The following is a 25,925-nucleotide window of genomic DNA, read 5'->3' as shown; positions in this document are numbered from 1 at the left end:
AAAGCAATCACATGGCAAAGGCAAAGAGGCATGAATGAACATGGAGCTTTCAGGAAGCAAGTACTTCAGTGCAGCTGAGTTCAAGGGAGCAAGTGAAAAGTACAAGATGTAGGCCTGGTTGGTAGACAAAAGCCTGTGTTCCATATCATTTTACCTTGAAGAAAATTGGGGAACTACCAATAATTTCAAGCACGTAATTTCATATTCGAGACTCCCCCCAAGGCTTAGCATCTGTATTAAGTAGCTATTTCCGCTGTGATTATGATCTGTAACAATCCCGAATTGCTGGTGGCTTCCAACAACAAACATACATTGCTTTTGCTCAGTGTTCTGCAGTCCAGCGGGACTTGGCTTCAAGATGTGGCCCGGATTCAAGTCTTCTCTGCATGTCTTCATTCTAGGACCCGGGCTGGGGCACACTCCTCTCATCACAGAAGAAAGAGGTTTAAAAGTATTGGTGAAAATCTATGACGGGATGTCTCTTGGAGCTCCAGCTTGGACTCACACACTCTCACTTCCACCCATGTTCAATCAGTCCAAGCACGACCAAGCCCCAAAGTCAATAGAGTGGGGTGTATACTCTGCTTGTAAGTAGGCCTTGCAAAGTCATGGGCAAAGTACCTGGGCACACACTTCCGTTGCTGGGAGGGAGTGAAGAGTTAGGAAGCCACAACAGGCACGTTCTCATCAGGATTCATCACCCCAGATCTCTCTGCCACGGCCAGGGGATTGTAAAATTCACTGCCCCGGTACCATAAGTTTGCCTGGTTTAAGCTTTCGCATTACTCCAGAGTTCAGCTGCTTTTTCATCCCCAACTTTTTGTTTCCTATAACTAGTTCTATTCAAACCAGTTTCTAATGGCTGCTTGGGAAAGCTTTATACCAGCACTAGGAAGGGGTCAGTGAGTCTCACGCAGGTTAACCAGCACCTTAATTCGTGATCCAGCACAGTAACCACCCACCTCCTGCCATTTCAAACCTTAGCACCTAAAACCAGTTCTACTCAAGAGTTCAGGTTGCAGGGTGCCTGGGTGGCTCAGTTGGTTAAGCGACTGCCTTCGGCTCAGGTCATGATCCTGGAGTCCCGGGATCGAGTCCCACATCGGGCTCCCCGCTCAGCGGGGAGTCTGCTTCTCCCTCTGACCCTCTTCCCTCTCGTGCTCTCTATCTCTCATTCTCTCTCGCTCAAATAAATAAATAAAATCTTTAAAAAAAGAGAGAGAGAGTTCAGGTTGCAATTCCTTGTTCTCCTCTGGCCCTCCCCATGAGACCCACATTTCCTTGCTTTCTGTCCAAAGCCATCCCATTACATTAATACTGAGAGCATAACATTTCTTTTCTTTTTTCCTATTTGCTCTTTGGTTTTTTTTTTGGGGGGGGGCGTTGTTTGGCTTTGTTTTTTTTTTCTTCCACAAAAGAATGTTAGACTCTGTATATGGAAATGCAGTTGCTTGGAATTTATGGGACAGGAATGCAGCTGTATGGAGGGTGGGAAGGAGTTGTCATGAAGGTTATAAGTAAAACTGTGATGACTTAATCAAGCCGTGGATTTGCATAAGATCTTCTAAAGAGAGTGTGAAGATAAACCTTTTTTAAAATCTTGGTCCCTTTTGATAGCAAAAGCAGTAAAATACACACTCTCCTTAAATGGTTATCATTTAATAATGTCACTTTGTTTTCACAGTGATAGACACAGAACTCACAGGCAAACCGGGACCAGTGTATGGAGGGCCCCAGAGGAGTGTTCGAAAAGGGAATTACTTGTCAAAAACTAGAGGTCAGATAAGAATACAAATAACAAGCATCTACTGAACTGGGCCAGAGTCGCCGTGTCTTGCTGCAAGGGCCATGCCTTATGCAAGGGTGCTCAGCTGAGGGGACCAGCAGGGCTAAAATTCAGCTCGCACTCTGCCAGCCAAGCCAAGGCCCCGGTGCGGAGCTGCATCAGCTGAAGAAAGAGACAGCTTTTATAAAGCACACAAAGGTACCATCTGTTTGCCAAGCTTGAACCCGAGGGGGTGCCTCTGCATTTGCCCAGCACAGTTGCCTTTTCGACATCACACAAAGCACCATATGGGCTACTGGCCCTGGATTTAGCAACCAGGGAGTCAACGGAGAGGATGAAATTTTAAATTTATATGACAGCCCTTTGTAAACTGTATAACACTATTCAGGTGTAAAGTGGGGCAGGCAGAGGTGAATCAGAGGCTTAGCGGGTCACAGGAGAAATTTCACTGACCACAGACATTTTCTGCCCAACCCACAGCATGTAGAATCCACTTGAGACATACAGAAATCTAACAAACTCCTCTATGGGAAACCATCTGAGAGGACACTGGCCAGAAAGCACAGATGGGAACGGATGTGATGACTTCTGAATGACCATTCTAGTCGCAAACTCCAGGGCCGATCCGGCCAACAAGGCAGAAAAGCCTTAGACAGAAGCAACTGGGCAAGCCTCCCCTGCCCTAGCAGCCAAAGCCCTTTCAGCTTGCCAGAGCTTGACTTGGAGAAAACATCAGGCCCCAGTGGTGCTCAGAGGCCACACAGAGTGAAACCAGGGGAGGTTTGTGTAAAGCTCTGTAGCACTGTGTTTGGGGGGATACCCACAGTGCTACAAAAGCCACAGGGACCCGCACAAAAACTGCAGAGCGTTTCCCCGGGAAACCCTCAGCCCGGCTGCCAAACCTCAGGGGATGAACACTGCAGGAAGCCACCCCTCTTTGCTCAGGGACTCCGGAAGGACACCAGGAAGTTGACTGGACCCGGAGAAGTGACCCCCAGCTGCTGGCCTCTCACTCCCTCAGATGAAACTGGCGTTTCAACATGTTCCTACAGCCACATGTGGAGAGTACAAAAAGGTGCCTCTTTAGAAACTATTATTGTCCTGGTTCATGTTGATTCTATGGCAAGAGTTATATGAGCCATCTCACACGGAATTTCTGAATCCAAGTCCCTAGAGAGATTTGCCTGAGTGCTTGGCTTTGCAGTTTGGGAAGACAAATGCGACGAGAGACTGATTTGTTTTTAGGCAATCGCAAGCCGTAGTTGTTCATTCTGATGCCGACTGTACCGTAAATCCCGGCACCTCATCAGGGCTTCACACCACCCCGTCACCCCTTGTTATGCCAAACGCTGTCTGTGTCTAAAGCAGTACTGGGGGATGTGAAGGCCTTGACCCTGGAACAGTCATGAATCCAAGATGCATCTTCTTGACAATGCCGGTTTTCCAAGACTGAGAGTTAGGGGTGGGTCTGGGAGTAAGAACAATCTAAAACAAGAGAAAGCAACAATTCAGAGAACATCATGAAACATACTATACTAGAAATGTTCACTGTAGGAATACATGCTCCTACCTTCTCCTCAGTCAACAGCCTCCCCAAAGCAAGCCCACCCCACCGGCAATTGATTAAATCGTCATAAACCAGTTGAATAAGCACTGAGGGCCATCTTTCTAAGAGCTAAGCCCTAAAGACCCTCCAGTCCTAAAGCTGATAAGAAGAGGAGCTCCCAAGGAGGGCTGCTGAGGTTTTTGGAATGGCCTCAGTTGCTGTGTTACAGCAAGCTCTTCTTTGGAAAAGGGACTCGCCTGACCGTGGAAGCACGTAAGTAACTCATTTGTCTGCTTTTTGATTTTAGAGGCTCCTCCATTTAAGGGGGCAGAAATATCAGGATATGTGATGGGTAGTAATAGCACCAAAATAGTGTCAAGGAGGACCGTAAGGAAGATGTGAACTATGGTCAGTCCCCTCGATAGGAGTTGGGAGGAGGTTTGTCGGTTTAAAAAAAAATAGAGTCTGGGGGCACCGGGGTGGCTCAGTCGGTGAAGCCTCTGCCTTCGGCTCAGGTCATGATCTCAAGGTCCTGAGATCGAGTCCCACATCAAGCTCCCTGCTCAGTGGAGGAGTCTGCTTCTCCCTCGCCCTCTGCCTCTGCCCTGGACTCGTGCTCGCTCTCCCTCTCTCTCTCGCTCAAATAAATAAATAAAATCTCAAAAAAAAAAAAAAAAAAGAACCCAGGCTGTGAAAGAACCACACAGCTCTGAAGAAACTGAGAAAATTCTGCCTAATCTGTGGGATTCAGGTCAGGCGGTAGAGACCAGAGTCATTGGCTTAACTCCCCAAGGAGAGAACTAATCAGGAAAAGGGTCGATCTGAGTTTGTGATTCTATCAAAGTTCTCCAGATATAAATAATGCTGGCCTACTTTAGGCTGAGAGAGAGAGCTGACCATAGAGGGTAAGGCCAGAGGGTGCTCACTGGTGTTGCTACATTTTTCTTCAGAAAAAAAGGAACCAGACATCTGCTTCTAATTGTCTGAGCTGCAAATGGAAGCTAGGTTACTCGTGAGGAAGTGGGAACATTCTGGTTCCCAGTGAGACCAGATTCCAAGCAGAACAAAGTGAATGTGTAATGCTTCCAACTAAGAAATGCTTTAAAGCCTATAGGACACAGGAAGGAGCAATTCCCTAAGGACTCATGGTGTTCGTCTCCCTCACTAAGAGGATCTGGTGCCACTCACTAATTAACTGTTATAAAAGAATCAATGCTAAAGTTGCCAAAGGATTGCACTCAACACAGAAGGCATCATTTAAGTGACATTTGAATCCAACCGTGTCTTGCTTTAAAAAAAAAAAAAAAAAAGGCAGTCTCTGTTTGGCAGTAGCTTCCAGTTAGATAGTGGATATTAATATTAAGCCAGCAAATGTAAAAAACAAATACAAAACCACATTCCAAAGATCATAGGGAGGTCTAAGAGTGGGGTCAGTGGACCCAAACCTGCTGAGGGGGCTACTAGACAATAGACAGCACACTCTGGCCTGGTGCTTGGCATTCAGCTTGTGTTTTCCAAGTAAAAGTAGGTTCCAGAGAGGTGCAGAGGGAGAATGTGATGGGGTGGGCTCCCCTCAGAGAATGCCTGGGTAGATGATGTGCAAGAGGCATACCACTGAAGGAGGGAAAATAAGGAGTGCAACGGGCGCCTGGGTGGCTAAGCTGGTTAAGCAGCCAACTCTTGATTTCAGCTCAGGTCATGATCTCAAGGTCCTGGAATCCAGACCCGTGTCGGGCTGTGCACTCAGCGCAGAGTCTACTTCAGGATTCTTTCTCCATCGGCCCCTCCCCCCGCTCACATGCTCTCACACTCTCTCTCACTCTCCTCTCTTTCTCTAAAAATAAATAAATAAATCTTAAAAAAAAAAAACAAAAAGGGAAGGAGTGCCGGCCGGCCATTCCCAGACTGCACACACTATGGGGAAAAGTGGGGTAGGGCTTTGCCTCCGGAAAGAGCTAGAGATCCAAAGCTGTGTTAACATAGAGCAGAGAAATTCAGAGTTAAAAAAAGAAAAGAAAAAAATCATAGCAAAATTTTGAAGATTCAACTAGTTCAGGCCCTTGCCCTTACACCTCACTGGCTTTAAAATTTCTCACTAAAATAATAATTTATCCACATTCCCTGTGAAGTTAGTGACTGATTTCCCTAGTCTCCATTTGTTAGCTTTGTGCCCACAAACCCACAGCCCCAAATCCATCAACCTTTTAGCCGTCTGGATAGAGAAAACCAGGGGATGCCACTTAAATTCATAAAACAGAACCAGAGAACAGGACAAAAGAGCATGGAATAAAGATCCACAATGTAAATGTGTGCTACTGACCATGACAATGATAGGAGCTTAGAAAAGAAGCACGGGCATCAGGAGCATCTTCATGAAAGTGGATCGTGAGATACACTTAGAATAATATATATTATTATATGTCATCACTATATCAACTACCACTTTCTGGGTGTCTACTGTGTATCAGGCCACTGGATGAGGCACTTTATTAATGAATGTCATTTTATGCACTTCTCACAATGACCATGTGGAACTATGACCTGTCTGTCTACAGATGGAGGGCGGGTTCTCCAAGACCACAGAGCTTAGCAAAGTCAAAATGTGTATCATCTGTCTGATTCCAGCATCTGTGCACTCAAGAACTTTCCTTTTCTGTGGAGACTGCAGTTTGATTGAGGCACACGTGGAGGCCTTTCTTGCAATGGCCCAGCCTCCCCCTCCTCCTCTACTGGGCTCCTTTCCAGGCTGCCGGCAGAGTCTGAAGCCACCGTTAGGCTGTTTCCCTTCCAACCACCATCTCCACCATAGTCCTTCACCAAGGAAGCGCTCCTCTCACCGCCATACCAAAACCAGTTACCCAAAGAGTAACCTAGCTTCCATTTGCAGCTCAAACAACTAGATTTCAGTTACCCAAAGAGGTGTTCTCCGGGCAAGGCCCATTCCTCACACTACACCCCTGGACTCGAGGGTCGCGATACTCAGAAAGATCTAAATAATGCTCAGATGATCATCCTGAGAAAAAGGAGTCCAGAAAATCCCAGGATCATCAATGTGTTTCTAAAATTCCAAGAGATAACCTTTTCATTCCTGTCTTTGGCATTCCCTCTCACTCACGATGAGCATCTCCCAGAACAGAGTGTTTTGTTTTGTTTTGTTTTAATTTGAGTGTAGCCAACACACAATGTTACATTAGTTTCAGGTGTACAACATAGTGATTCAACAAGTTTATACGTCATGCTATGCTCACCACAAGCGTAGCTACCATCTGTTCCTATACAACACTATTAAAATACCAATGACTATATTCCCTCTACTGTGCCTTTATCCTATGCTAGCGCTTATTCATTCCGTAACTGGAAGCCTGTAACTGGAAGCCTGTATCTCCTGCTCCCCTTCCCCCATGTTGCCCCTCCCCCACCCCTCCCCTCTGGCAACCACCAGTTTCAGAGTGGAGCCTGTGCCCTACAGGGCCTTTGGCCCAGTACTATCTTCTCCCCTATTTTAATCCCCTCCCCAGGGATTCACAAAGCTCTCTCCCTCTCCTTCTCCAGGTCTTTACTCAATGTGACTTCTAGTGACACCTTCTCCAATCACCCCCTATAGTCCCCTTACCCCTGCTTTATTTCTATGCCCTCATCTCCAACCGAAACTTTCGGATGCTCATTGATCATCTGTCTCTTTTACTCCGTAAGGGCAAAGACTTTGAGTTGTTCCTCACTGTATCCACAAATACAGTGAAGGCACTAAATACATGTCTGTTGAATGAATGAATGAATGCGTGAAAGGATAATCAGTTGTGGCGTAAGGCAAAGGGAAACAGAAATAAAAGCCAACTGGGAACCTGCAGAGGCAAAGCCAAGTCCTAACTCCCCAACTTGTGACAAGTCCCCGTCCCTGTCTGCTGGGCACTCTTCTCACTGCTGAGTGATCAGCATGAACAAAGCAGACAAAAATTGATGCCTTATTGGAGCTTTCACTCTAATGGCAAAAGACAGATAGTAATCCAAATAAATAAATAAAATACATAGTATTTTAGGTGGTAATAAGCCCCGTGAAGGAAAATAAAGCAGGAAAGGGAATGCAGAAGACGAGAGGAGGGAGCAGTGTGCAGTTTTTAACAGAGGAATCACACAGAAGGCCTCACTGGAAAGGTGACATTTGAGCAAAGACCTGAGGGGGTGACCGAGTGAGCCATGCGCAGATATCTGGAGGAAGAGCACCTCCAGGCCGGGGGAAGGCAATGCTGCCTGGAGCGTGTGAAGGAGAGTGAGGAGGCCCGTGTGGCTGGAGGAAAGCGGAAGTGATGGGAAGAGAATTTGAAAAAGAGGTCAGGTTGGTAATAGGCCTGGGGACGAGGCAGCTCATGGGCCACCATAAGGACTCCAGTGTGGGGACTGGAAAGGGAAGACTGGAGAAGGGAATGGAGGTCACACCTGACCCCAAGAAAAAACCAGGGCAGACAGAAACATGGATTCCTGGCCTCACCCACAGCCCTAAGAAGTGAGCACTCTCCTCTTAAATTCCAAAGAAATAGGATCCTATTTTCTCTTAGTGACCTTTCCTTACCATCCTACCCCTGGGAAGCTCTGTGCTTAGGGAAATTACACCCCTTGCTTCAAGTAAAATGTGTTTTCTCTGAGTCTAACATTAACGAACATTCCAATCATTCCACCAAGGCTTTCTAGTTTACAGAGTGCTTTATATACACCCTATCATTTCATCTTAGGAACCCCCAATACAGAAGATACTACCCTCATTTTATAAAAGAGGCAAACGAGGCTTCCTGAAATTGGCTAAGATTATATACTCAGTGAGGAACAGAGTCCAGTTAGATTTCAGGTCTTCTGACATCTTTCTACTTCACCAGAACTGAGACTCACTTTCCATTTTAGTGATTCTCAAAGTATCATCTTCAGTCCTTTATGGGCTGTAATGGATCAGAAAACGTATATTCTCTCCCTGGTTTTTATAAGTGACACGGGCAATCTTATAGACTCTGATTTTTGCATATGACAGAGGCTAATTTAACTGTCACTTTTAAGTGTGAGTAGATCATGAAAGCTTGCTACAATGTGATATTCATGAATATGTTATTTAAATGCACTGAAGATTCTAATTCTATTTTATACTAAGAAGTCTAGCTGTTGCACAATGCTTGACAATGATGCAAAGCTCTGACTGGATATGAAATGGAATTCCCCTAAAATGAGGAATGAGTGAGGTACATAACTCACTAGATCTTTGCCCTACTTAAGCGTAACCCAAAGGCTGAGAACCGCTACTCTATGACCAACGTTCCACCTTTCTTCTCTCCTGCTCATACTAAGAAACTCTTTTCCAGTCTCTCTCATTCAGAGCACAAATTCAGACTGTAACAAGTCAAAGGTTCAGATTTCTTTTTTTTTTTAGATTTTATTTATTTATTGACAGAGAGAGACACAGCGAGAGAGGGAACACAAGCAGGGGGAGTGGGAGAGGGAGAAGCAGGCCTCCCAAAGAGCAGGGAGCCCAATGCGGGGCTCGATCCCAGGACCCCGGGATCATGACCTGAGCCGAAGGCAGACGCTTAACAACTGAGCCACCCGGGCGCCCCCAAGGTTCAGATTTCTATTTGACACAGGAATCACCTCCTGCTTTGGTCCTGAAGGATAGCCCCCAAGACTGAAGAACAAAGAGGTTAGTCCAGATGAGACACAAATACCATCCAATATCTATCACATGACTTGGCAACTGGTGCCAAGGTTGCCAGAAAAAGAAAGCAAGGCAGTTTTTAGATGAGGTCTAACAGCTGTGCATTCTCCAGCACAACTGATCCACTGATCTTTGGCAAAGGAACCAATCTGGAGGTGGAACCACGTAAGTGACTCATTTTTCCTTCTTATGACCACTATTTTTAGCAATTATCTTTGTTAAATATTTTCCAAAGTCACCAGCTTGGGAAACACTTGAAAAGATCTAGCCAGCATGTAATTTAACAAGGGATGGTTTGAGGAACAGGGACTGAGTCTCTGATAAGGTCCAGAATGAGGTATGTGCTGCAGTGGTCCTCTTGACCCACTATCTTTCCTGGAGAATATGTGTTGTCTTCCCTCCACCTGACTAACTTTAGATAACCAACATACCACCTGTGCATTCACCATTTACAGATCCAGGTCATAACCAGACCTGTACTAAATACATCTAGTAAATGAGAGGTGTGATGATGAGCATGTCAGACCAAGATTTCAAAGACCAAGCTCCAGTCCTTATCTTTGACTGACTAGCTCTCTGACTTGACTTCACTGAACTTTAGTTTCCCTCTAGGTAAGCCAAGTGATTTCTAAGGTGTCTTCCAGCTTTAGCACACGATGATTCTGATTATCATCCAGACCAATTCTTAGGGAAGATTTAGTAGGAAACCAAGGAAGTCCAATGCTGTGAGTGTCTTATGACCCAGTAAGAATTCTGTGATTTGATTTTTTTTAAGGTTTTATTACTTATTTGAGAGACAGACAGAGAGAGAGAGAGAGCACGCGCGTGCGCTCGCTCAAGTAGGGGTAGGGGCAAAAGGAGAAGCAGGCTCCCCACTGAGCAGGGATCAGTGGGATCTGAGACCTGGGATCATGACCTGAGCTGAAGGCAGATGCTTAACCAACTGAGCCACCCAGGCGCACCTCTGTGATTTGATTTTTTTAAAGGTACTGGAAAAGGAGTCCAAACTGTCCCTATGCGTCCATTAATTAATACTGTGTCATCACAAAGGTTTTGACAAGTGACTGTTGAGGCTCCTTCCAGTCCTATCATCTATTACTCTGGTTCAATGCATGGAAACTAGAGTCTGGAGACCTGGGAGTAAGGCCCAGCACAGCCACTCACTATCTTAACCATACTTAGCTTCAGGGATTTCATCCGTAAGAAGGATCTAATCATCTCACCTCATGGAGTTTGTTACAGTAATGTTTGCTGAGATAGTATAAACACAAGACATTTGTAAGTAGCAAAGTACTTATACAAATGGTAGGCATCTATGATTATTATGACCCTTTGGGTAGGTTCCAATCTTTTGCATCAGTGGCTCTTGCTCCAACCATCATGTTCTTCCACCTCTAACTGAGGCATAGTCCTTTATGATTGACTTGAACCTCATAGTTATGTTTCCACTAATAGTAGCCATTTGTCAATTCTGGGCAAAGCCAAAATGATACCTTTCTTTCTGTGAAAATGTGACCCTGAAGCAAGATCGGGGGGTAAGTGATGGCAGGTTGCGGAGGTAAAAGCAGAAAACCCAGGGACTTTCCTAAATGCCAACGCTCAGAAGATAACACATATCAAACAAGCTGCCAAAATATAATGCTCAGATCTCAGACACCGTTGCAGAGTTTTATGTCTCCAGCTACACTCATTCTGCTCCACCCACCCCTTCCACACAGATGGACCGCACAGAGGGCAAATAGGTAGCGAGGTTTTTTGTAATGATGCCTGAGGTGGTGTAATGAAGCACAACTTGTCTTTGGAAGAGGGACTCAACTCATCGTGGAACCATGTTCCATGTTACTTATGCATGTTACTTCAGGGCATATATTCCTTTGGACTTGTTGTAGCCTAGTCCTGAATGAATAGAGCTTCTTGGGAAGTCAGGAGGTTCCAAACTGGAAACCCATTGTTTTGTTGTTGCAGAGAGTCAAGGTAAAATCCGAGGACAAATTCATTAGGTTTCCCTTAGGAAAATAGTCTGTGTATGCATAGAAACCCTGTTCTGAAGATTTGTAGCGACAAGCCTTCTACAACGGCCCAAATAAAGCCCTTAGTCAGCCTTTTGTTCCCTTCCTCAGTCAGGGATTGGGACCAGGGAAAAGGCAAGCTCTAGGTGAGGAGAGTCTTCCACTGTTTATGAAGACAGAGAGTCATGGCCATGGTGTAAGAAGAGGGACGGTTAAAAAGAAGAAAAATATTATTAAAGAAGGAGTTAGATCAAGATAGTCTTCTCTCCCTCAGATGACAAAAGCCAATCTTCCCTTGTGTCTTTTTGCTGAGAACTTGCTATAAGTCATTGTGCCTGGCTCAGACTAAATGATCCCCAAGGCCCCCTCCTAGTCTGGGTCGGCCAAAAGCAGTTAAATGTGCTCACCTCTTCTGTTAGCCCTGAATCCGAAGACCCTACTCTGGATGTAGGGTTAAGGAACCTGTAGAATCCAATGTAGAATCACAGCCACCAACTTCAGGACAATAGAGAAGTAATGGTGCTCTCCTAGGGATATCGTCCACTGGTAATCTGTTCCAGGGCTTGGAAATCCAGGGTTGATGTTGCACAGCTGCCAATAGTCAGTCACTGGGACGAGTCCAGAGAACAGTAATCTTTCAGAAGCTTTTCAAAATGCAGACATTACCCTTACATGGTTAAATTTTATTTCAGAGGAAATAAAGAAATGGGGAAATGTACATGAAAGCAAGGTCGACAGTCCTGAAACCAGCTGGTAGTGTCAACATGGTGTCTGCCTCTCAGAAGGAAACATAACTTTATAGGGGTTCTTGATTGCCTGTTGCTTCCAGGGAAATAGTGGTATTTGGTGAGTTGTCTCTGAGAGGGGAGAGACTAGAAAGAAGGAGGGAAACAATCGTGTCGTAGCTGATTGCAGTCTGATCGATGTTGGGCAAATTGCATCTGAGCACAAAGTATTGTGTTTCATTTTCCCTTTAAATCATTTCCACTTGAAATTCAGAATTATCTGCAGTGTTAGAATCAAATCTCTGAGGCTACGCCTTTGGGAGCCTTAGAGAAGAAGGAAAGAGATGAAAGTGATGCTTAGCCCAGCTGCTGGGACACTGACCCGTGCTCTCCAGTGATACTCCACTTACGTCTTTAGTTTTCTCTCCATGATGGAGTGTAATATCAATATGTGAAGCTCAGGTAGGGAAAGTGAGAATTTCAAGTCAAGCCTTCAATCCTTAAAGTTTTGACAGCAAATAATGGCCCTATACAACCGTCATTCCCTTTGGCTCTAGCCTTAGACTCTTGATTTCTGGCGATGAGACAGAGTAATCCATATGGTCTTTAAATTCTATTGCACATGATTACTATATCCTCCTGAAGCTTGTATCTGGATCCCGAGACAGGAGAAATTATAAAACGAAAATAAACAGTTCAAAGCAAGCACCAGCTTCTCTGACCCGCATCCGTGACCCACAGCACCATTGGGCTCCCTGTCGGCTGCCAACTTCTTGTTCAACCCTCAGATCCTTAGAAAGCCTCTCCCTGGGCTCAGGGAATTAGGAGACAGATTCCTTATTATTGTGAGACTCGGTCTGAGTGATGGGGAAGAAATTACATTTCCAATCAAAAAAGCAGAATTTGTGACCCAAGAGAAGGAACCAGAATATGAGAACAAGACCTGTGTCTAAACCCTCTTCAGCCTGACACTCATTATAAGAAATGTCTCCAGTCAGTGCCCCATCCCTGTTCCCAAGCTATCGTGTTCTTCTTGGAGAGGCCTCCCAATGAACTGGGAATTAAATTTTCCATCTTGAAGGCAGCTACCAGTCACCTGTCACCTTCCTCTCTCCCTCTATGTCAGCCCTGTTCCCTATCCTAGTGCCTCCTGGCTGGGATTTTGTGCTCACAACCTCATCCAGCAAACTATTATTAGCTTCAAAGGGAACTGAGACTCTGTGCCCCTTGATCTCATCAAGGGCAGCTTTGTAGTGCTCTGAGTTGTGGGGTCTCCAGGCTGGGACCCGGGCAGGGGAGGCAGGGCACAGATGTTCTAGCGCAGGCCCCAGGGTCAGCCCCAGGCCGGTTACTTGTGAGGCAGTGTTGCGATGTGCTCCTGGGATACTCGACAGATGTTTTTTGGAGCTGGCACCAGACTCGTCGTGGAGCCACGTGAGTTGACTTTTTTCCCTTATATTTCTAAGGATAAACTGAGTCCTGGGCCTGGGGCTGCCATCCAGTTTGCATTACTTGGGAAGGGAGAACTAGATAGAGCAGCCCAGATGTGGGGGTAGGCCCCAGAAAAGTCACCAGGCTGAGTCACTTAAGTAGCTCTGTAACTAGTTTTGTTTTTTAAAAAGTGTATATTAAAACTATAGCCCTGGGGCACCTGGGTGGCTCGGACAGTCAAACATCCAACTCTTAATCTCAGCTCAGTTCTTGATCTCAGGGTCGTGAGTTCAAGCCCTGCTTTGGGTTCCACACCGGGTGTGGAGCCTACTTTAAAAAAAAGGCGGGGGGAAACTATAGCCCCCACTTATTTCTGAAATCTTCAGGGCAGCCAAGAAAACCAGAAAAATTATAGTAATTGTCAGAGCATATGAGCAGGGTCAGGGATATGCAGGGATGCCTTGGCCCAAAATCTCCAGAAGACTGTTTCATTCTTACCCATCTCTTTGGCTAGGCTGACTAGTGTACATGCCTCATTGCAACCTGCAAACAAATGTCCTGTAGTTTGGATTCAAAGGAGAGGGGTGGTTAACCAGGTCGGAGTAATCAGGTAGAGCAAACTTGTATTTCAGTGTTCAAGTTAAATCTCCTATTGTCCGAGAGCCTTGAAATTGTGAGTGACATTTGTTACAGATGGTACAGTTCTTAGGGAGCCAGTAGGACTCTCTATGCGAATCTAAAACATAGATGATTTCCACGTGTATAACTTAAGAAAGACTGTTCAGGAAAGGTATATACTTCTGGTATTGCTGACCAGCACATAACCTTAGCATTGGATCAGTACCCATAAAAAGAGAAAGTCTGAAAAAAAAACAGCAATTGTTCAAACAAATAGCCCTCTGCAACCCACGTTGAAATGTAATTATATTGGTGGGCCAAGAAGAAAGACTGGAAATTTGCAAAAAATAAACAATTAAATCTTTAAATTTTGTACTACAATAGTGCAAATTTTACCCAACTTCAAATCTGGTTTAAGTTAAATATAAAATAGATATGGCAATGATATAAAATGCATTCTGGTTTTTTTTTTTTAAGGTTCAATTCAGTCAGATAACCTTTTCTTTGGTTACCATGATACCAAAGAATGGATTAGATAAAACACTTTACTTTCAAACAACTGTTTTCAATAGATAGGTATTCAATGAGAAAGAGGGTCTGCGAAAAACATTTTACCGAATGAATGCATTATGAGTTATCTGAAATGCTAACAGATTAAGAGCTCAGTCTCACAAGTGTATTACCTTCTGCAGACATTTATCTTGTCAGCTATATTACATTGTTCAAATTATTCAAACCAGGTCTCTAGCCCAGAGTGAACATTGACAACTGCCTTAAAATCCTAAGCAAGCCTTAATTATCCAAGTAAATCAGACTAGGATTGGGTCAAACTCTTAGGTAACCAAGGAGATAGGATTATTTTGTTTTGTTTTGTTGTTTATTTTTTAATGGGCTAGTTTCCTTTCGCTGTACCACATAACTCTCTTGAAAATCAACCAGAATACATGAGACCAAGGTCAGTAGAGTGAGCAAGAAATGTCACAAGTCTGAAGGCAGGTGAAAGAGCAGAACGTGTGGTTTTTCAAGCCGTTACTGCGAGAGTTATCAGTGTCTGTTATCAGTGGCTTTGCTGGAAAGCAAAACAAAGAAGGTTTTCTCACATAGGTTGAAAGTAGGTTCTAGGAGAGCCCCCTGAAAAAATCCCCAGCCACCCTCTTGTCTCGAGCTAAAGCCTAAAGTGGAAGGAACCAGGTTCTTAGGAAGGAGTGCCTTGCCCTGAGTGCCTGAAACAGAATCCAGTCTTTCAGCTGAGCTTCCGGGCAGAGAATGAAGTAGAGAATCGATGCTAGTGATGAGGGGGTTTCTCGGAACAGCTGATTCCCTAGGAAAGCCATGATTGGCCATGGTCCACTTACAAAATGGTGATCAGCAGGAACTTCCAGACAGGCAAACACTCCGTCTCAACCAGACACAACGAATTAATTTGGTTATAGCTCGACTGCCATGAGCTTCACAGCAAAGCCCAGATCCAAAGTCAGGACAGAACATTAGAAAAATCATTGCATTTACTCCCTCATTACCAAGACTTTTTATTTAGCATTACCTTATGTCTTGATTGTAGATCATAGTAAGCAAAAGTACACTGGAATGCAAAACATTCTTAATTTGATATCACAAGTTTTAAAACTCACCTAAGTTTTTTTTGTTTTGTTTTGTTTTGATTTGATTTGATTTGATTTGTTTTGTTTGAGAGAGAGAGAGTGCGAGCGGTAGAGGGGAAGGGGGGCAAGATGGAGAGGGAAAGAATTTTAAGCAGACTCTGTACTAAGTGTGGAGCCTGAGGCAGGGCTCAATCTCACCACCACAAGATCATGACCTGGGCTGAAATCAAGAGTCGGTCGCTTAACGGACTGAGCCACTCAGGGGCCCCAAAACTCACTGAAGTTTTAAATATAAGAGCTATATTCACACAAGAAATTAATATGGAAAATCAGCAGTTAAGCTTGTGATTGGAAATAAATCCAGAGCACCATCAGAGATTGGTTGTCTCTCCTGATTTCAGGCATTTTCGCCTCCCCCCGCCCCGCTTTTTTAACAGTTATTTGAAGATCGGGGCTCCTGGGTGGCTCAATCGGTTAAGCATCTGCCTTCAGCTCAGGTCAGGATCTCGGGGGTCCTGGGATCAAGTCCTGCATCAGGCTCCCTGCCCAATGGGAGTCTGCTTCTCCTGCCCCTCCCCCTCTCATGTGCTTGCACAACAAGTAAATTGGGCTCTCTCTCTCTCTCTCTCTCTCAAATAAATAAATAAAATTTTTTTCAAAAACCCAGTTATTTAAAGATAGACTAAGAATTCAAGTCTCCATTGCCAAAATTTATCATAATTCAGAAACTTGAATAAGTCATGATGGGAAAGAATCATTACTGCCTCCCTCAAAGCTTTAAAACTTCCAGTTTCAAGGAAAGAAGAAGATGCAGGTACAGAGTGGCAGGTAGATGGTAGAGCTCAGGGTGAAGCATGAATGCAGAGGAAGCCAGGGGGAGATCCAATTCTTGAAACCAACATTCCATAGCTTCACTTAGAATTAAACAAGATCTGGGTTTAAACTGGTTTTATGTCTATAAGGACTTCCTGGGAATGATAGTTGTTATTTCTGATTAAAGACTCAAAAGAAACTGCAGGAGAGTCCCTTACAAAAGAATAAGTATTCACCTAAAGGCAGAGAGATGTACCCCTTAACTTCAGTGGTTATCCTTTCTAGTCTGTAAAATGGGGATGACCCCAACACTACCATCCTCAGAGTATTTGAACCACTCATGTAGTCCTTCTCAGATCTGATTTTTTGATTGACACAATGCCAAGAACAAGCACCCACCCTGCTCTCACTCCAAAGGCTGATGCATTTAAAATAAACCAGCTGATAAAGCTACTCAGCCTGACTGTGGTTGTCCAGAGGATTGATTAATAAAATATAGATAATTGAAACTTAGACGATCTAGAAACTTATTTGTAGTTGTTCTTTTCCATCCCTGCTTCAGCCACGTCACTTAGCAGCTCCTAACTAGAATCCAAACAGACTGCCTTTCATTTCTACTTCCCTTGGCCACCCCTTCATGGGGGTGCTAAGAAGCCCAGGTCACACACAGGATGCAGGAAAGTCTGGATTATAACATTTGGCCCAACAGAATTGAGGTAACCACCATTGTTTAATTCCCACACTTGTAGATAATCATCTTTCAAAATAAATTGATTTTATTTACAGGAAGCCAGCCTCCTGTCAAACCATCCGTTTTCACCATGAAAAATGGGTCGACTGTTGCTTGTCTGGTGAAGGATTTCTACCCTAAGAATATAAACATAAATCTTGAATCATCCAAGAAACTAGAAGAATTTGAGCCTGCTATCGTCATCTCTCCCAGTGGGAAATACAGTGCTGTCAAGCTTGGTCGGTATGGAGATTCAAATTCAGTGACCTGTTCAGTCCAACACAACAATGAAATCGTGCGCTCCACTGATTTTGAATCGAAGAAAAAATCTTCAGGTAGATCATATCTAGCTTCAAGGGGCTGGAATTGTAGGGAAGAAGAGTTGAGGGAAAGGGAAGTTGGAGATGTAAACTCTTGACAGATCACTCTTAATACGGTATCATGCTGGAAACAAGACTGAGGCCCAACTATGGCCCACCATTGATTTGGAATTGAACACTGCATCCCTGGGCTGGAATCTGAGATAAAGCCCATCTTATTTCATTCCCCCCCCCCCCCGCAACTCTTCTTCACCAACCACTGTCTTCTTCATATTAATGATTGTCCTACTACTAGACTTTGGGTTAAAAATTCATGTGCAGTCTAATCCAGTGTGAATGCCAAACAAAGGGCAGCCCGGCCTATCATAGGATTGAGAACCCTAGTTCTTCCTACAAATTAGAGGCATACCTGAATGTGGCCCTCACAGTATAACCAAAAAAAAATCCAGAATGGGAAGAAGGTTGGCTATGTGAATAGCTGTCTGACCTTAACCAAGTCATACCCCTGGTCCTCAGTTTACTTACTTAGAGTCTCCTCCACTTTTAAAACCTGAAATCCTTTGAGCCTCTTGGTTGCCAGTGAATCCCTGACCACTGCTGTTTGTTCTAGGTACCGTAAAACCAACAGAACCTGAAAACATGGAGCAAACTTCAGAGAGCCTCTATGGGCCCAAAGGTTAGTTGAAACCAAGGGTCGACTTCAGAACTGAGGGTTAAAGCAAACTCTGTCATTCTCAGAGGGGGCCAAAAGTCTCCAGCTTTCAAAAGAGAGCAAAAACCATACCTGAGCCCAGTTGGTTCCCTCTGAGTCTCTCAGCAAAGCTTGCCTGGCTGCAAGCAAGGGTGTCCAAAGCTTGCCTGGCTGGGAGTGAGCAGCAGCCTGGGGTCCCGGAGGGCTGTCTGGCAGCGAGCTGGGCTTGCGGACCAGGCACAATGCTGGTGATTTGGAGGAAGCTGGTTGTCAGTGTTGTGGGCCCAGTTTCTGGAAGGAAACTTAGTCCCCTGCTAAAGCCACCATCTTTACTCTTGTTCGACCACAGTTCATCACAGCTCACAGTTCACAGCGCGGAAGGTGAACATGCTGTCCCTCACAGTGCTGGGGCTCCGAATGGTGTTTGCCAAGAGTCTGGCCGTCAATTTTCTCTTGACTGCCAAGTTATTTTTCTTTTAAGGTAAGAATTAGCTGCTTCTTATTCCTAGCCCCCATGCAAACTATGCTACACAGGGAGAAAGGGAGTTTAGGAATGTAAGAAGCCAAGAAGGCTTGGGAAGGGAAAAACACACAGAGACATAATATGATTTAATAAGGTGGGCCACTTCAGGTACTCTGCATAACACCCCATCTCCTGTTATCCTCTTACTTCAAGCCAGACTCAAAATGCATTATGTAGTACAATGTAATACCAGCCAATAATCCCCATCTCCAACACAGGAGCTAAAAAAAATTGTGGCGCTAAGTAAGGAGAAATAGTTTTCTTTATTTACTATTTTGTTTATCTGGCCAAGGGGCCATGGGTTATTTGCAAGGCCATCAGTAAAGCTTTACCCAAAGAATTTCCAGAACCTGCCTTAGCCTAGACAAAAGGGATGCCAGCTCCCATTCCTTTATCACAGGACTCCAATGTGTAGACCAGCCCAACTTTGGGATGAAGCTACACCCCCATTTGCAGTGACCTACCCACTGCTAGCTCCTCAAGATGCATACAAAGTTGCAGCTGAGACATTATTTGCCTGCTACTTGCATTCCCTCTTCAGGTAATCTCAGACACAAAGTTCAAACTGGGACCTACGTTTGCCTACAAAGCCCCTTCTCCAGTACAACTCATCAGTCCCAACTCCTAATCTGGGGACAACTCTGGATTTCGAGTGTGGGACTGATCCAGCCTAGCCTGAAAACATGTCCAGTCAATTCCAAATGGGTGACTGGTTTCCAGGAGTCCCAAGGACACAGGCAGTGTGGTATCTAAAAAGAGCCCTACACTAGGAGTCAAAAGATGTGGGTTTTCACCCTGACCTTGTCATTAACACTAGGCTACCCTAGCCTGGTTGCTCTATCTCTTTGGGCCTGAGTTTTTGCATCCATAAAACAAAGGAGCTATGACTAAGGACAGCAAATGGGTTGCATGGCTTACCCCAACATTGATAAGCTAATACTGACTAGCTGAATATGGCCATGTGCAGAAGGGACACAGGCCACAATAGATAAGTGACATCTGCAATGATAACAGCATGGCAAGTGCTGGCCAGCCCCAGATGACACGAGGACCATGATTCCTCCCAGCACTGATGGTCTGTGATCTATGACGCTCTGACAACTGTCCTTCACTTGCAGGCTGACCGGCATGAGAAGGCTCCATTATGAGACTCTCACGTTATGTCTTCACAAAAGCCTACAGAGAAGCTGTCTCCTAGGCTTCTGCCTACTCGGTGATTCAAGCTGACCTATCCCAGCCTTGCTTAAACGGCTGCTACCCAAACCAGTTTTCCTTCAAAGGCAACAAACCCAGCTCATTTTCCAGCCTGGTGGAAAGACAAAAGTCCTGGGGACTTTTTGACCACCTGGGGACTTTTTGACCATTATGGTCCTAACTGCTCTTTTTGCTGCTTTATAAAGAGATATAGGACTCATTTTCTTTTTCATTTCCACAACTGATACACTTTGAAAAAGGTGTTTTGTTCCTTTGACTTTCTTTGCCTTCAGAAGTAGAAAGTGGGAGCCAAAAGATTCCCAGCTCCATGGTCCCCTAGGAAAATAGACCCTGGGGGACAGAGAGCAGAGGGTCTTACCTAACATGGATGGCTCTGCTCAGCCCAGCCCTAGGTTTGCCTTGAGCTGGCATATTCTCGGCCGCAAAAGCACTTTCTGCTTTTCCTAGTACTTTACAAACAAAATTACATTTGACTCCTCATGCAGCCAGTGGGGTTTCTAAAACCTCATCCAGATATTCTCCAAGCTATCAACAAGGATCAGAGTAAAATACAGAGAAAATACACTTCTTTCTATTAGTGAATTTAACAAACATGAATCGACCCCCTCTAAGTTCCAGGTACTGTGCCGGGGGTGCAAAGATGAGTAAGACGTGGGCCTGCTCTCAAGCCACAAACTGTGCAAATGTTTCTGGAGGGAGGGAAGAGGAACAGGAGCCCTCGGATTTTGGCTGTAAAAAGATTATCTTTTTGCCTGCCAATCTGGGCACGGGGAATTTGAGGTCAGGGGATGATGATTCTTGCCTGCCCCGTGTTGTTGATGGTTTTCTGCCCTTCCCAGTGCTGTTCTCTGTTGCATTTATTAAAGTGCATTGAGTGTTCCTTGCCTCTAGCTTTACTCATAACACATCACCGCAGGGGTAAAGTGGGTGCTGTGAACCTCTGTTAGGCAGACAGAAGCCAAACTGAGCCTGCAGGTCATGCTGCGGCTTCCTGAGCCCCAAGCCATCAGGGTCCCGCCTTGGGGATCCTAGCCTGGGTTTCCTGCTGTGGCTGCTATTTCGCAGCAATGACCCCTCTGTGGCTGATGAGCTCTGCTACTCCCATCTCAGCAAGGCTATAGCTTCTTCCAAGTGCACCCGCTCAGGTAGCAGAGCCCCTGCGCCCTAGGAGTGTGGTTTCCTCGGCACCGAGGGCGCTACATAGGGTGTCAAGTGTGGTTTTATGAGGCCACAAGGGAAAGAGCAACCCTCACTAACTCCCCCTGCCAGAGCCATCTGCAGACTACCATGTTATGTCTTCACAGCCCAAAGCAAAGACTCAGCAGCACTCTGAGTCAGTGGGTTTAGGACCATCCAGGTGGATAAGCCGGTCCAGCCAGGGAAAAACCATTAAAAAGACTCCGCACAACTGCACCTCGTATGTGTAAAGAACACCTCTTTCCAAAACATTCCCATCTGTTACCTTGGGCAACATCAGCATGTTTCTGTGAGTGGCTAAGAACAAAAAGATCACATCCTGATTTTTCAGATGGAAAAAATAGGCCCCCCGGAAAAGGTAATATACCTTGTCCAAAGTCATTCAGTGAGACAAGGGCAGGACGGTGAACAGAACCACATTATCAAGGGCGGCAGCCCAAAGTTGCTTCTACAAAAGCATACTGCGCCCCCAAGACAAGGACAAGGTGTTGATTTGATTTCAGCCGGACTGGACTTTAGGATTGTCCTGTATTTAGCATATAAATGAACCACCCTCTCTGGTCCACTTCGGTGGCAAAAAAAAAAAAAAAAAACCTAGCTTATCACAGGATCTCGAATTTCTTCCACCAAAAAGAGTCTCCAGAGATGATTAATGGCAGGCGCCAGAGATTGGGGGTGGATTATGGCTGTCTTCAGGTCTGGGGGTGCATCATCTTGTGGATTCTAGTTTTCCAGAGCTTTCACATACAGCAGCTCACTTAAGCCCACAACAACCCTGAGAAGATTGCTGCACACACCTCAGTCGTGGGCAGAACAGAGACGCCCGAAGGCTGAGTCAGTTGCCCACAGCCTTTGGCTCCCTCACCGGTGTCCTCTACGTTCCTCTCTATAGTGACTGCTCTTTGCCCCCCTGTTTTGAAGCCTAGGTAAACTCCTGCCAGAACACCTACTGATAAAGCCTACTGGGGCGCCGCTGCCAGGGAGAGCCCTAAAAGTGCGGCACCCCCCCTTGGCTCGGTCATTAACCAGCTCTCTGACCTTGGGAATGAAAGCCCTCACATCTCTGGGCTCTAGTGCTAAGGCTTCTACCCTCTTCCGGGTTACCACTCACAACTCTAAACATTGTTTTAAGGCAGAGAGTTCAATGGAAATGAAGGAAAGAGGGACCCGTTCCCAGGGCTTAGGGCGTATCTGTTTTGACATCACATAAGTGGCTTCCCCTGGAGATGATTATCTTCCTTGGAGACAACCTTGAGCTCCAGACTCAGGGACTTTGAAGCTGGGGTTCCGGGAATCACAGACAACTTTCTGGGAGTATCTCAGTGCTTTCCAGTGAAAGAAAAAGGTTCTCCAAATAGAGTAAGTAAAATGGTGGTGTCAAAGAGCATTCAGGAAAAACAAGGTGGCTGTACGAGAAGATGCAGGAAAAAAGGTGAATCGGTGAAAAATGTTTGAAGTAACTCTGTGTCTAATTTTGAGTCTTAAAAAGAAAACAGACCAATTCACAATAAGGGATAAATGATGGAGACTAAAATAAAGACCCTCCTGATGAGCTCTCCCTAGCCTGGCCCTTCACCTGCCCCATTCTGATACCCTCACAGGACTCACAGCACATGTCCACCCGGCTCTGTCAGGAGTGAGTGAGCTGGGCACTGGGGCACAAAGATGAGAATTCTTCAGACATCCATCTCCCCCTCTGCCACCCCCAGGGCCCACTGAGTCAGAAGCGGGGAGGTGCTCTGCTCCATGTGAAGCCAGGGGGAGCTGGCTTTTTATTAGTCAGCAGACTCTGTAGGGCACCTCTGAAGGCCAGGCCAGAACACAGAACAACTGGGAAGAAGGATCCCATGTCTGGGGATGTGAGCTGCCCTATGAGGTAGTTAGAGGAGGCTGTGCCCGGGGTTTATGTTCAGATTTCCTGAGCATCTGCCTCACTGTGGGGCTCCATGGAACAGTAGTAAGAGGCACTGTCTTCAGGCTGCACCGGGGAGATCACCAAGTGGAAGGTTCTCCAGGACTGATGATGCAGCACAGAAAACCTACCCTGAATAAAATCTGCGTTTTTGGATTGAGTGTTATCCCTGTAAAGGATAAACTGAAAGGAGTGATCTGGCCGTATTCGGTACCAGTATAAATCTGGGTTTGATCGTGTGGTGGAGTAAGTACAGAACAGCGTCACCTTACTGCCACTGGCCACTGTCTGGTCCGGGGACCTCTGGGTCACTTGGTCGCACAGCACGCCCTTGTCTGCGAAGAGAAGAAATAGAATATAGTGAAGCCCCACACTCCACAGGTCCTGGGTCCCACACAGGCCCACCCAGAGGGAACTCCATGGGCAGAGACCAGAGGAGGACACAGAGATGAAAGTCAAAGGCAGAGAATAACTGGAAAACCAAGTGTAGAGAGAAACATGCCAAGTGTTTAAAGTCAAAGAAAGGGAAACGGGGTGGTAGGACATGAGGAATGTACACAAATGAGTGTACTCACAGAAAAGCAAAAGGCTAAAGCCCACAAGAAAAATCATCTTCTCTTCCTATCAGGGCAGAAGCTGGAGACTAAACTGGGGTTCCTGAGGTCTCTGAGACCATCTTAGAGCTTCTGAGGGAGGAGGTGGGAGGCAATGCGAGCAGGCAGGCTGCCCTGACGGTCATGTGACTGAATGAGCTGTAACTCTCCCAGACAACTGCTTCCGCCCAAGAAACTCATGTTGTTATTGTTCTTTTGGTCCTCAATCCATCTTGAAGGAATCCTTCTGTAAACACAAAGAAAATGAATTACTTAAACACGCACACACCGAGAAACAGAACCTGCAAGCCCAATGTCACATGCCTAGACATCCAATTGCTATACAAGAGCCTTCCCGCCCTTCCTGTATCCCCAGGCCGCAGACTGGGCACCAGGCCACAGTCACCCAGCACCTAGCAGAGCTGCACTTGTGCCCAAGAAATGCCATTCGGCTCATCTCTTAGTCCTCCGTGGAAAGAGGGAGGGAAGAGGGTTGAACAAGTTCAATTCTAAAATCTCTCCCAGCCCTGGATGCTAGAAATCTTCTATCTCTGATGCTTGGGGGGCATACCGTGCCCCCTGAGAGTGCTTCCTGCATGTCACACAGCATGATTTTCTATCTCTCAGAAGGCCCTTTGCAGCCCGCGTGGGGCTCCAGCTGGCAGATTCTCTCCCGAAGCAGAGCTTCCACGGGGGGACTGCTGTAAGTGGGTCACAAGCTTGCTGGGCTAGTGTTGGGCCGGAGCCCCTGGAACCGGCCCTTGCAGCCACATGCAGGGCACAGAGGGAAGGCACTGCCCTGAGAAAGAGAAGACTGACTACCCCACTGCCCCAAACCCAGGAGTGTTTGTAGAAGGGTTTGCAGGAGTTCCTTTTTCCCTTTCCCGATGCCTAACTCATCAGTGAGCCTGTCAGTTCTGCCATGAAGTATATGTCCGGCTTCTCTATCTCTACTTGTCACCACCTCCTGCAAACACCACCATCTCTCGTCAGAACCACTGCAGGAACCCCTTAACTGGTCCTCTTGCTTCCGCTCTTCTCCCTGCACGATCTCTTCTCCAGATCTTTATGGAACACAAATCAGAGGATGGCAGCTGGACCTCCTTTCCTGGGCCTGTAACACTCTGCAAATGGTCTGCTTGCTGCCTCCTGTGTGACCTCACCCCCCTCATACACACGCACACCATAATGCCAGTTCCATGAGGGCAAAGACCTTGCTCAGCTGGTCACTGATATACCCCCAGCGCCTAGGATTGTGTCTGACACGTAATCAATGATCAATAAATATTTGTGCAATAAAAGAATGCAACATTCTTCACTTAAAAACTCACCATTGACGTGGATCAGTTTTGCCGGATTTAGCAAACAAAAATACAAGATACCCAGTTAAGTTCGTATTTCAAAAGAACTATAAAAAACTTTTAGAGATATTTGCGATGCATTTATACCAAAAAAAAGCATTCCTTGTTTATCTGAAATTCACATTTCACTGGGCACCCTGTATTCTATCTGGCAACCCCAGGCCTGCAGAAAGTGAACACCGGGCAGCCCCAAGTCCCCCCCTCCCCCCCCATGAGCCTCTTCAGGCCCCAGGACAGGGGAGGAGGAAGGTTGGGTGACCTGGCTGCCCGGGCCAGCACTGCCCCCTGCTGGCTGGGGTCCCCTTCCTGGAACGCAGCCCTCTGCTAGCAGAAAACCATCTCAGGGCCTCCAAGTCTCCCACGTCCCTGAGCTCTTCCAGTCCCCACCTAGCTTCTGGTGTCTGTCCCTGCCCTAAAGCATCAGCAGCTTTGACATTTATAAGAGAGCTGAGTGTTCCCTTCCTGATTTAGACAGTAGCAATTTTCAAATTTAACTGCTACTCATCTTCTGACTGCCCAACGTCAATTCCCCCTGACCACAGCCAAGAACAGAGAAGACAGCTTCACTCTCTAACAGAGGGACACCCCACACCCTAATGCTTCACCCAGAATGTTCAGACACCGAGACCTCCTTGGGGTGGCATAGTCATGACTCTCCCCCACTAGGCTGCCCTTCCAACAGTCCTTGAAAGACATCCCTTCAGGAAGGGCACTTCTCGGAACAGCAGTGCGGTGTCATGATGAAGAATGAGCTTCTGCCACAGAAACAGAGTACAGCGGTGGTCACCAGGGGCTGGGGCGGGAGACACGGCAAGATGGTGGCCCATGGGTACAAACCGCCAGTCAGAAGATGAACAGGTTGAGGGACTCTAATGTACAGCCTGGTGATTATAGTTGATAACACCGTATTATATACTTGAAAGTTGCTAAGGAAGTAGAGCTTAAATGTTCTCTCAGGGTGCCAGAATGGTACAGTCGGTTAAGCATCTTACTCTTGGTTTCGGCTCAGGTCATGGTCTCAGGGTCCTGGGATCGAGCCCCGAGTTGGGCTCCTCTCTCAGCATGGAGTCTGCTTAAGATTCTCTCTCTCCCTCTGCCCCTCCCCCCTTGCTCTTGCTCTCTCTCTCTCTCTCTCTCTCTCAGATAAACAAATAAAATCTTT

At 46.0% G+C, this 25,925-nt stretch overlaps 2 gene segments (V, D, J or C); one reads left to right on the top strand and one right to left on the bottom strand.

Moving 5' to 3' along the window:
- Positions 1-1,643: 1,643 nt before the first annotated feature.
- On the bottom strand, positions 1,644-23,622 carry LOC114217828 (T cell receptor delta variable 3-like). The segment is given in 3 exon segments: positions 1,644-3,271; positions 23,077-23,144; positions 23,385-23,622. Coding segments are annotated over 3 exon segments (231 nt in total).
- LOC114217817 (T cell receptor delta constant-like) lies at positions 3,347-20,579 on the top strand. The segment is given in 6 exon segments: positions 3,347-3,384; positions 3,475-3,605; positions 17,008-17,286; positions 17,882-17,947; positions 18,312-18,443; positions 19,604-20,579. Coding segments are annotated over 5 exon segments (645 nt in total).
- Positions 23,623-25,925: the final 2,303 nt, after the last annotated feature.

Source organism: Eumetopias jubatus, unplaced genomic scaffold (genome assembly GCF_037043125.1).
Source record: "Eumetopias jubatus isolate StellerSeaLion01/CBP00866 unplaced genomic scaffold, mEumJub1_p1.0 scaffold_7, whole genome shotgun sequence".
NCBI lineage: Eukaryota > Metazoa > Chordata > Mammalia > Carnivora > Otariidae > Eumetopias > Eumetopias jubatus.
This window is presented reverse-complemented; position numbering and strand designations above follow the sequence as displayed.